The sequence below is a fragment of the Aquarana catesbeiana genome, linkage group LG01, assembly GCF_042186555.1.
Source record: "Aquarana catesbeiana isolate 2022-GZ linkage group LG01, ASM4218655v1, whole genome shotgun sequence".
Taxonomy (NCBI): Eukaryota; Metazoa; Chordata; class Amphibia; order Anura; family Ranidae; genus Aquarana; species Aquarana catesbeiana.
In genome coordinates this window covers 768007967-768020439 of record NC_133324.1, presented here as the reverse complement: position 1 = coordinate 768020439, position 12473 = coordinate 768007967, and the positions used below count along the sequence as shown (strand labels likewise).

Below are 12473 nucleotides of genomic sequence, written 5' to 3'. Positions count from 1 at the left end.
CCCCCCTCTCCGAAGACAATAGTGCAGTGGGGAGGTCCCGGAATCACACATAGTCTTTGTCGATGCAGGGATCTGACAGGTTTTTTTTTTTTTTTTATTCAAGCTGCTGGTTGAACGAAGAAAAAAAAAACTGTACATGTACACCCTGTTTATGGACAGGCTCAGCTTTTCTTTATTAACCTACAACTGACTTTTTCTTTGCTTCAACTTTCACTATTCAAGATTCCTAGTTAAAGCTGTAAAGCTTTCTTCTCTATCTTTGCAGATAACAGCAGTGTGGATTTTGAAAGTGAATGTGATGATGGCGACAGCGTCTTTGCTCATCTGGAGGAAATGAGATTTAAACTAGAACAAGAATTAGGCTTTGATAAGTTTATTGAAGTTTACAATAAAATAAAGGTAAAGTTATGTATCAGATGAATTTATTGTCTGTTTTCTTAAACACATACTGATCTATAGCGATATTTACTAGTAAAATTGCATGGCTGGTTTACGTTTTCAATCTAAGCAATGATGCAAAATGGAACTTAAAGCGGAGTTCCACCCAATTTTGAGAGGTGACCTTAAACGAAAGACCACCTCTCCACCCCTCGTTTTTGGATATTTAAAAACATTATTTTACTTTCTAACTTACCTTTTTTGGAAGTACAAAGAGTACTTCCGATCCAGCCGGGCCGCGGCCGAAAAGTCTTCTTGGACATGTGTGTGTCCCAGAAGACTTTTGACTTTTCAGATATTTGTAAAAAATTTCAAAAACCATTTATGATTTTTCTTCCACTTCACAATTATGTACCACTTTGTTTTGTTCTATCACATAAAATACATTTACATTTTTGGTTGTAACCGGACAAAATGTGGAAAATGTCAAGGGGTATGGATACTTTAAGACACTGTAGATGATATAGTAAAGTGTTCACTATGGCATGCCTTGTAAATTTATATAATATAGCATATAGAACATGTTAACTATTACATGTCTTGTAGATGTTAAAGAATAGCTCACAGAACCCGTTGATTATTACAGGTCTTGTAAATTATATAGTCTAGTTCTTATAACTGGTTCACCATTGTATCTTATATTGTATAGCTCATCAAACTTGTGCATTCTTACTGGCCTTGTAGACGATATAATATAGCTCATGGAACTTGTTCATTATTGCAGGACTTGTAGATGATATAGCATAGCTCATAAAATGTATTCATTATTATACAATATAGTGTAGCTCAGTGTTTCTCAACTCCAGTCCTCAAGGCGCCCCAACAGGTCATGTTTTCAGGATTTCTCTCTGATGAAACAGCTGTGGTAAATACTAAGGCAGTGAAACTAATCAAGTCACCTGTGCAAAATAATGGAAACCCTGAAAACATGACCTGTTGGGGTGCCTTGAGGACTGGAGTTGAGAAACACTGGTATAGCTCATAGAACTTGTCCACAAATAAAGATCTTGTAGATGATGTAGTATAGTTCATAGGACTTGTTCACTTTGATGTGCCTTGTAGAGGATATAGTACAGTTCTTAGAACTTGTTTACTATTTATACAAGTATGACCTTGGTGGTACGGATGTGTCATTGCCATCATCCCATATACATATGTAGAAAGATATAGTACCTCTTAGGGGATTTTTAAGGCAATGAATTTAGAGTTTTGTTTTTAATTAAAATCCAATTTTATTTTGTATCGTTCAACGTTAAAAAATAAATTTTACACAAGAAGCATTTAAATCAATAAACATATAGACATAAATTTAAGTTCAAGACATAAAGGTGATTCTACATGTACATCCAATAACGGTTGTGATATAGAGTTTGCATATAGAAAATTTGTATAAAGAAGAAAGTGATGTATCACACTACCCAATGCGGTCACCCTAGATGACCACCCTAGTATAGAGTAGTGGAATTTCCAACGCGTTTCAACGTTTATATCTTAACAAAGAAAAGTCTTCTTCAGGGAAGATACATCACAATCTAAAAAAATCAACAAAAAAAAATCAAAAATCATACTGTTACAATTTATACACATATGCACCATACATATCTCCTGCATTGGTTAAATTCTCATGTGACTTACGTCCTCCCAAGGCATCCTGGATTGAGCGCATTGCATGCCGGGGGCCAGAGACACCCCACACCAAGTAGCCTGGACTGTCCTATTATTCTACAAGACGGCTGGATATACAATCAATGATCCCAACATTCGGCGTCCTCAGCCTCAGAAAATTGATGGCTGTCTGTAATGGGGCAAATAATAGAAATGAGTGGTATCCTTAAAGCAACTGTGGGCTAACCCCACAGTAGGTACCACATAGAGAGAAGTCCCCCCTTGAAAACCAGGTTCAGCACAGAATATAGACACCCCAATGCCGGGGGATCCTGTTCCTTATAGGTATGGAGTAAGAGGCACTTTTAAGCAGGTTACAAGTCACATAGCCTGGAACAGGGAGGGTCAGTGGAACTCAGAACCATAGATTCGCCCTAATGTGCATAGGTGGATGTCTCAGGAAGAATGGCGCCATTTGCCGTCTCTGGCGTCCTATATGTGGTGTGGGCTGGGTTGTGGGCGGAAACAGAGCGCCGCGCTGGCCAATGGCGCGGCTTGTCTGTGATTGCTGCTGTCAGGAGCATTCGACGTAAAGATGCCAAATGCTACCTAGGCAACCGACTCCGCTCTGGGGCCCGCGCATGCGCGACATGGCGCGCATCCAGTTACGTGCCCCCACAGTGGCATGCTTGGAGGTGTAAGCGTAGGATAGTACTGTGAGAGCCGGCTGCCATCTTGGAGAAGGGCCGTGCCCACACTAGATACAATGCATAAGTATAACTGTCCACCAGGGTATGATGTTGTACCCGTGGTGGATGGATAGTGGATAGGTACCTATCCTATTAAATCCCCCAGTAACCTCCCTGGTAGAATGTCCCACCATATGAGGCGGGTTTAAAACTGGGGAGGGGAGAAAAATATATATATATAAAAGTTAATCAGAGCCTTTTGAGGGGTTCAATAAACCACATAGAATCCCCCCTTAGTTTGGCCAAGATGGATAAGGCGAAAGGGGGTGGGGGGGGGAGAGGACTGATAACAACCGACACAGAGGTTCCTGCCTGGCATGGGGGCAAGGCAGGACGAACAAGAGGGCCCCAATATCAGCTGAGACAACGGGGCCTCCCCTGTGTCGGGTAGGTATTGGACCTTCCAAAACATATCTCTGGGGTTAATGGGGAGCCCTAGACCCCCGCATGATTCACCCCCCCAGGATGATAACGCGTTGGAAATTCCACTACTCTATACTAGGGTGGTCATCTAGGGTGACCGCATTGGGTAGTGTGATACATCACTTTCTTCTTTATACAAATTTTCTATATGCAAACTCTATATCACAACCGTTGTTGGATGTACATGTAGAATCACCTTTATGTCTTGAACTTTAATTTATGTTTATATGTTTATTGATTTAAATGCTTTTTGTGTAAAATTTATTTTTTAACGTTGAACGATACAAAATAAAATTGGATTTTATTTAAAAACAAAACTCTAAATTCATTGCCTTAAAAATCCCCTAAGCGGTACTATATCTTTCTACAGAACTTGTTTACTATTGCAGGTCTAGAAGACAGTATATTACAGCTGATAGAACCTGTTCACTGTTACAGACCTAGTAAACCGTATAGTGTAGCTTACAGAATTTGTCCACTATTACAACCTATTAGAAGGAATTATATCAACTATCAAGAGTATTGCAGGACTTGAATCAGATGGATTTTGGAAGTCCTGGTGGTATGAATACCTGGTTGGATTGATGATGACGACAGTGCAGCATTTAGAGTGCAGCAGTGTGGAGTATCTAACATATTTTACAGCGTAGAGAGTGGAGATGTCTTGTGTATATCATCTACAGCACAGTATGTGGCCAGGACCTCTATACAATCAGCACTTACACCCATCACATCTTATACCCACATCAGAGTTCCCATTAATTGATTAGTAGGCTCTCACTTATCAGGCTGCAGTCAAACTAAACTGATGTGGTTATCCTCTCCATTTAAAGGTATGTTTATAACATCATAGGAAGGCATCTGGCTCTCTGATATCTGTGTGGGATTACTGTATCGAGAAATGAGCTGATCTCTTCTGACAGGGAAGGCATTTTCCCTTTTCTCATAGTTTAACAAATATGGAAACCTTTGTTCTCAACAGCATAGTGGAAGTAGAGGAAATCAACCTTATTTAATAAAAGTTTTTAAGCAAAATATTAGGACTAAGATCTGTTTTGGCAAATGAATAGGATTTAGATGTTCAGGCATAAAGTTTTGTCAATTTGTATTGCACCTTTATGTGAATGAGATCTCGGGTGTGGCCCACAGTCCAGCATAAGCTAGACACACCACGTATGTATTAGATTTGCATTTTGAATGAAATATTTTTGACAATATTTGTCAAATTTTTATTTATTTTTTATATTTCAGTTTTTATTAAGCAAAATATTCATAGTGTACAATACAAAAAGACCCAAAACAGGGTCATAAAAAAAACACATAAAACAATGACAATATTCAAGCATTTTTCCAACTTGAATTTTTAGGCCATACATGAGGATGAGGATGAAAACATTGATACATGTTCAACGGTTTTGGAGAATATTCTGGGCAGTGAACACCAGTATTTATATCCCAGAATCCTCCGTTTAGTTATGGCTGACGGCGCCTATCAAGAAGGTTAGTGTCTTTTTGCTTTTAAAAAAAAAAAAAAAACATTCCTATTAGGGGTATTAGAACTTTGTGTACCACATAGTAAGGTTGTGTGGAATACAATTTCCTACAAAAAGGTATATGTTGGACAGGCATGGTTTGTAGCGGTTTCTGTGAATGCTACTTGAACTATGTGACATTTGGCCGGAAAAAAGACAGCCAAAGAATCATTTTATTAAAATGCTAATAACCATTGAGACAATTTCTCTTGAGTACCCAAGATGGAATTAAAAAAAAAATAGACTAACTCCAAGAGTAGTAATTCACCTCTCTGAACTTTTTTTTTTTTTTAAATATCAGTATAATTACTGTATTGGAAATTATATACAGTATCTCACAAAAGTGAGTACACCCCTCACATTTTTGTAAATATTTTATTATATCTTTTAATGTGACAACACTGAAGAAATGACACTTTGCTACAATGTAAAGTAGTGAGTGTACAGCTTGTATAACAGTGTAAATTTGCTGTCCCCTCAAAATAACTCGGCACACAGCCATTAAAGCAGAGTTCCGCCTGGGTAAAACAAAAAAAATTTTAAGTCAGCAGCTACAAATACTGCAGCTGCTGACTTTTAACCACTTCAGCCCCGGGAGGATTTGCCCCCTAATGACCAGGCCACTTTTTGCGATACGGCACTGCGTCACTTTAACTGACAATTGCACAGTCATGCAACGCTGTACCCAAACAAAATTTACGCCCTTTTTTCCCCACAAATAGCGCTTTCTTTTGGTGGTATTTGATCACCTTTTGTGGTTTTTATTTTTTGCGCTATAGACAAAAAGCGACAATTTAAAAAAATTAAAAAGATTTTTTTAGTTTCTACTATAACGCATATCCCAAAAAAATTTATAAAACAAATTTATTCATCAGTTTAGGCCAGGGATCTCCAAACCACGGCCCTCAAGCTGTTGCAGAACTACACGTCCCATGAGGCATTGTAAAACTCTGACATTCACAGACATGACTAGGCATGATGGGAATTGTAGTTTCTGAACAACTGGAGGGCCATAGTTTGGAGACCTCTGGTTTAGGCCAATATATATTCTTCTACATATTTTTGCTAAAAAAAAATCGCAATAGGCGTATATTGATTGGTTTGCGCAAATGTTATCGCATCTACAAACTACGGGATAGATTTAGGGACTTTTATTGTTTGTTGTTTTTACTAGTAATGGCGGCGATCTGCGATTTTTAGCGGTACTGTGACTTTGCGGCAGACAAATCTGACCCCAAATTAAACTTTTTAGGGGCCAGTGACGTTATTACATATACATGCTTAAAAATACACTGATCAATGTAAAAATTACACTGGCAGAGAAGGGGTTAACACTAGGGGGCGATCAAGGGGTTAAGTGTGTTCCCTCAGCGTGTTCTAACTGTAGGGGGTATGGGCTTACTGGAACATGACAGAGATCACTGTTTCCGATCACTGGGAACAGTAGATCTGTCGTGTCACTAGGCAGAACAAGGAAATGCCTTGTTTACAGTTCCCCACCGAGTCCACCGGCACTCTCCCGCCCGCTATCCTCCTTGTACGGACTGACATACAGGTACGTCCGTTCGCGCAGGAGAGCGACCTGCCGCAGTATATCTGCGTGAGCAGGTCAGCAAGTGGTTAATATATGGACACCTGTCCAGGGAGCCTGCGATGTCGGCACCCAAAGCCAAAGCCTCGGCTCCGGGTGCAGGTGCCCGGCATCCTTACTAAGGGTAACGGGAAGTGAAGTCTTACAGCTTCACAGCCTTTTTCCTATTGCGCACACGTGAGTCGCGCTGCACTTTCTGAATGGTCCCTGCTGTCTTCTGGGACCTGTGTGTCTCCCAGAAGGCAGCAGGGCCGGACATTGCGTAGATCGCTGAACAAGATTGCGGCGATCTTTCCTCGGAAGTGGGAGCAGATACCTGGATTTGATAGGTATCTGCTCCCTTCTCCCTCCTGAAAGGTGTCAAATGTGGCATTGGAGGGGGGGAGGAATCCAATCTGCGGAAGTTCCATTTCTGGGTGGAACTCCACGTTAATGTCTAAAAACCACTGCAAAGTGAGTACACCCCTAAGTGAAAAATTGGGCCCAATTAGCCATTTTCCCTCCCTGGTGTCATGTGACTCGTTAGGGTTACAAAGTCTCTCAGGTGTGAATGGGGAGCAGGCGTGTTAAATTTGGTGTTATCGCTCTTGCTCTCTTACTGGTCACTGGACATTCAACATGGCACCTCATGGCAAAGAACTCTCTGAGGATGTGAAAAAAGACCTAATTTACTGGAACCATGTTCCTGTGTTCTGATGAGACCAACATAAACTTATTTGATTCAGATGGTGTCAAGCGTGTGTGGCAGCAACCAGGTGAGGAGTTCAAAGACAAGTGTGTCTTGCTTAGATTCAAGCATGGTGATAGGAGTGTTATGGTCTGGGGCTGCATGAGTACTGCCGGAACTGGGGAGCTACAGTTCATTGAGGGAACCATGAATGCCAGCATGTACTGTGACACACTGAAGCAGAGCTTGGTCCCCTCCCTTCAGAGACTGGGCCGCAGAGCAGTATTCCAACATAACAACCCCAAACACACCTCCAAGATGACCACTGCCTTGCTAAAGAAGCTGAAGGTAAAGGTGATGGACTGGCCAAGCATGTCTCCAGACCTAAACCCTATTGAGCATCTGTGGGGCATCCTCAAACGGAAAGTGGAGGAGCGCAAGGTCTCTAACATCCACCAGCTTCATGATGTCATCATGGAGGAGTGGAAGAGAACTCCAGTGGCAACCTGTAAATCTCTGGTGAACTCCATGCCCAAGAGGGTTAAGGCAGTGCTGGAAAATAATGGTGGCCACACAAAATAGTGACACATTTGTCCCAATTTGGACATTTTCACTTAGGGTTGTACTCACTTTTGTTGACAGCGGTTTAAACATTAATGGCTGTGGGTTGAGTTATTTTGAGGGGACAGCAAATTTACACTGTTATACAAGCTGTATACTCACTACTTTACATTCTAGCAAAGTGTCATTTCTTCAGTGTTGCCACATGAAAAGATATAAATAAAATATTTACAAAAAATGTGGGGGGTGTACAGTAGTAGACAAGTTTTGCATATACCAAATACGTACATGAAAAATGAGAGATGTCATGAGCACTATTGAGATAAATACAGACTTTATTAAAGCAGACCTTTCAGTAAAATACAAACTCTGCATATTAGATGTAGGCCCCCTGTAACAGTTGCTGCATATAAGTGGTTGAAAAATGTACCCTTACATAGATTATGTAGTTAACTTTTAGCCCTGTCTTCCATCCATGCCAGGAGAAAGAATTTGAATTTAAACCTTCAAAAGAAAGACAACCTGAAAGAACAGGAATCCTTTACATCACTATGACATTTGCCTGACAAATATGCTGACATCTCTTTTTTTTTTTTTTTTTTTTCTCTTTTTTTTATAGACAACGATGAATAACTTCAACTCAGGATTTTCACATTATGCAATTTTGCTGCTTGAACAAAATGAAACTCTTTCTATTACATTCAGCCATTCTTCAAAAATTGTGATCCTCTGATCCTTTAAAGAAAGATTGTAATTTTCTATCTGCATGTCATTTCAGAATCTTGTTTTCGCTGATAGAATAATATTCATACTTCTACATTTCTAGGAAGGCTTCACTATTACACTCTTTATGAAAACTTATTAGGTATTTATTACCTTACATCTTTGAAAATGTAGCCATTTGACTGAAGATTGCAGGCCGTGATATAAATTACTATAAGTGGTTTAAAGTGTAACTGCGTGTTTGGTACAATTACACATTTAGTGTAGGATCCCTTTCCCTCACTTTCCCCCCTGGCCTTATACTCAACTTCTCTCTTATCCAGTCAGATATTCCTAAAAAAGTTACAGAACTGCTTGGCAGACTCTTAACCAGGCCGCACATGTGATATGCATTCTCCATTCAGTCCTATGAAGAGATTGTACTTTCTATATAATTTGATGGATAGTGTACTGCACCTATGCAGAGCTGACTCAAAAGATTTTGATAAGAGGCTTTGTAGGCGATATCTTGATGGGTCAACAGGTGAATATAAGACTGGGGGAGCCTGGGGCAACGTACAATAAGCCCGGGTTCACATATGCAAATTGGATGCGTTTTGAACCGCATCCGATTAGCATGACGTGAACCAAACTGGCTTTCTAATAAGCCAGTTCACATGTGCGGGCCAGCGCCGTGAATTTTTTAAAAAGAGTCCGGTACGATTTTTAGTTGGGCTCAGGTGCAATTTCAAATGTCCTACACTTTAAAAATTCGCACCTGAATCGGTAAACAAAACGCAAAGGACTCCTTTGAAAAATCGCACTAAAACTGGTCCTGCACATATGTGAACCCAGTCTAAACATTCTGCAGTTATATTTTAAAGGATAATTACACCAAATAATAATTTTAATGAGTGGTTCTTAGATTGTTACCTGGAGAGAGATCAAAAGAAATGCCGATTTTAGTAAAATTTGCCATTAAATAAGGTAATTTCTTTAGAAATGTAAAATTTTTTTGTGTTGGCATTTGTTGAAATGTTCTGGGTTGTTGTGTTAAAATGTGTAGGATCCCTCTAGTCAGGAGTAATAAGCTTTGATTTAGACGTTGTCTATATGCTTATTTCCCCAGCTTTACTAGAGTTCGTTACATCAGGTTTCTTAATGTATTAATCTTTCTTAAGTTTATAGACTTCTTTCTTACCTATTTTGATATTAACACTCGTTAAAGTTATTAATATTTAAACAATAAACTTATTTTCATTTGGAAATTGGAGACTCCTGCGTAGTATCATCTTCAGAGAAAGAAGGCAAATTATGATTCTTCATACATTTCTGCTACATTTAATTATGAAAAATACATGGTTTTTTTTTTCTACAAAGTATACATCCGTTATGTTTTCTCTATGTGTTTTATGCAATGCCTTAATTTTGTTTAATCAAGCTAATTTAAGCCATTTAAAAGAGATATGTGTTGGCCTTTCTATGTCATCGGAGAAAAAAGACAAAGATTTAGACATGCGTGTGCTGCAGGGCAGTTGCTATTTGGCCACCCAGTGTGCCATGTTCATATAAACATTCCTTCTTTTCTATGATGGCACAGAGATGCCTCCAGAACTTCACAACAGGACTGCAAAATAATGAACATCTATACATACTATTTTTACTTATTTTCTTTCCTTATCGATGAACTGGTTGGTGAACTAGCAGTGTGGAAATTTTAAAATAATGAAATGCTATGTCTATATAAACATTCCTTAGACAACTAACTGTGGATAAGTGTAGGAAAATTCTATAGAAATGAACCAAATTTGGACTTTGAACACAACTGACACATCAAACTCCTTTAGGGTACATTCACACCTGATGCAGTGGGACTTTGTTGGGTGGCTAATCCAGCGCAGTCCCACCACAATGACAAAGCAAAATGCCTTGTCTCCTTATCTGCCTGGTTCACACTACTGCAGGCGGTGTGCGGTGAAAAAAAGTACTGCCACTGCCTCGCACCACGTGGCAGCCATTTGAACTTTATTAAATTTTTCTGTGACATTTTAGTAAAGTTTGTTCTGAGAAAAAAAGTGAACAGCGCGATGCACCAAGATTGGTGCATCAACAATTTTGTACTATCCAGCCCGACTGCACAGCAGCTGCTACGGCTAGTGTGAACGTACCCCTTAGAGATTTAACACCATTACAGTTGAAGCTTTTTTTTTGTTGCCCTACCTTTAGATTATCAAATTTGTCTTGATGGAAGAGTTGGGGACCTGTAACATGTGCTCTAGAAAAGAAGTTGCTGTAGATACATTTGGAAGTGTGTTTTACTGTACATTGTCCTTGTACAATCTGGTGGGATAATACATATGATTAGACTCATCTAACAAAAGCCTTAAAGTGGAAGTCCAGACTATTACTAACTAAGCTTAAACCTGCTCCCCCCCCCCCAACTTCTGTTTTAAAAGGAAGATACTTGTGCTTGCCTATTCTGGAGGTCCTCTGGTCCGGTCTTGTGATGTCCCCAGCTGCGGCTTCAGGGGAGAGTAAGAGAGCAGAGGCAATGACTGCAATGCCTTGGTGGTGATAACACCCATAGGCTTACTATAGGGCATTTGTTGTTAGCTCTCCCCTGAAGGCGCTGCTGGGAGCCAATCACGTGACCGGAGCACCCTGAGAATAGATAAATACAAGCATCTTTCTTCTACAGGGTAGTTAGAATAGGATTTAGAAGGGGGCAGAAGAAGGTTTAAGCTTAGTTAGCAATAGTCTGGAATTCCAATTGAACTTTTTGGCATCTTCAAGTATAGACAAAACACAGCTTGTGTTGCTTTTTGTCGTGGTCTTGTACTTGATGAATGGATTTGTGACTGTTGATATGGAGGCACTCCAAGCATCTGCACTGTGGCACACGTATGAAGGGACTTTAAGGGGCACTCCACTCAAAACTTTGTTTATTAAGAGATGCTAGTTTGAATGAGCCACTGGCTTCTTATGTGTACTTGGGACATTGCTAGTGAGATATCTGTACCTGAGTTCCATCCACCCACTTGTTACCATCGTTATGGAGGATGTTGCTCTTTGCTGGATTTTCCCCTGTGCTATGAATTTTGCAAGTGGAGCTTCTAAGAGGCAAAGCCTCTCAGAAGTCAGTGAGTGATTTGCTCTCACCAATGTCTACATAAGGTAAACAAGGGTGGATATGGGTGGAATGATACCTTAAAATATGACTAAAGGTAAAACATTTTTTTTTAAGATTTGGATACAGTAGTGAGGGGTCAGAACTTTTCTCAGGCTTTCATTGCTGTGTGGGTCCCTGTTAAGGAGATGCTGCCTCTATTACTGCCCTGATCAGCAATGTAACCAATATGAAGATGGAGGGGGTGATAAATCTATAATTTTGAGTTGGCCCCAGAAAAGGACTAGAGGGGAAATCTTTCAATGGAGACACTTGTTCCCATGACAACTGTCTAAGGGATCGTTAACATGTGCAGCCGGGGAGCAGTAAAATCAAGTAGTTGAGCCTCAGTTTTACTGCCCCCAGCCACTGCCTGAACACTAAACATACAGCCACTTACAGCTGTATTCATGCTTTGCTTTGTGGCCACTGAAAAACTTAAATAGCATGTCGCTCTCAGCGGCAATGCCTGATACCAAACATGACTAATGCAGTTCAATGGAGCCGCTCTGCAACTGTAGTGGTATGTCATTTAAAGCATTAAATCAGGAGGTGAGGCGGCGACATGTTACCTCCCTAAGGCCTGTCATACATCTCTGAACAGTGACCCCTGCTTGTGAACAAGGGGATTTCCCTCACATGGAAAGATATCCCCTTATTTCCTGTTGAGTCTTTGGATGTACTTTTAACTCTAGATTGTATCAAGAAACAAAAGTTTTATAAAGACTGTAACTAGAGCTGACATCTATTATTTCTGATATTAAAAATAAAGATTTATTGTAACTTTGTAGCTTGTTTTGTATTCATTGGACTGATACACACTTAAATAATACTTTTCAGTAAGCTAACAATTCTATATTAAAAATCTTTATTTTTTTATTGGTCTCCTGTAATCACATTTTCTGAGTGTGAATTTTAGGTTTTCACTAGCTGTAAGCCACAATCATTAAGAGAAAGAAATGCTTGAAATATATCACTCTGTGTGATAGGTACTTTTGGCAGTGTGGGCAGGTGCTAAGTCCTGCTGGAAAATTAAATC

General features: G+C 39.8%; 1 protein-coding gene across 3 annotated transcripts in view; it reads left to right on the top strand.

The window, feature by feature from the left end:
• The window catches only part of NEK1 (NIMA related kinase 1), a 205843-nt gene extending 193619 nt beyond the window's left edge, over positions 1-12224 (top strand). For all 3 annotated transcript variants that reach the window (XM_073606279.1, XM_073606287.1, XM_073606272.1), the window contains 3 exons: positions 266-399; positions 4583-4715; positions 8186-12224. In XM_073606279.1, coding sequence (XP_073462380.1) covers positions 266-399; positions 4583-4715; positions 8186-8199 — 281 coding nt within the window. In that variant the 3' untranslated portion in view covers positions 8200-12224. The remainder of the gene's footprint in view (positions 1-265; positions 400-4582; positions 4716-8185) is intronic.
• The last annotated feature ends 249 nt before the right edge of the window (positions 12225-12473 follow it).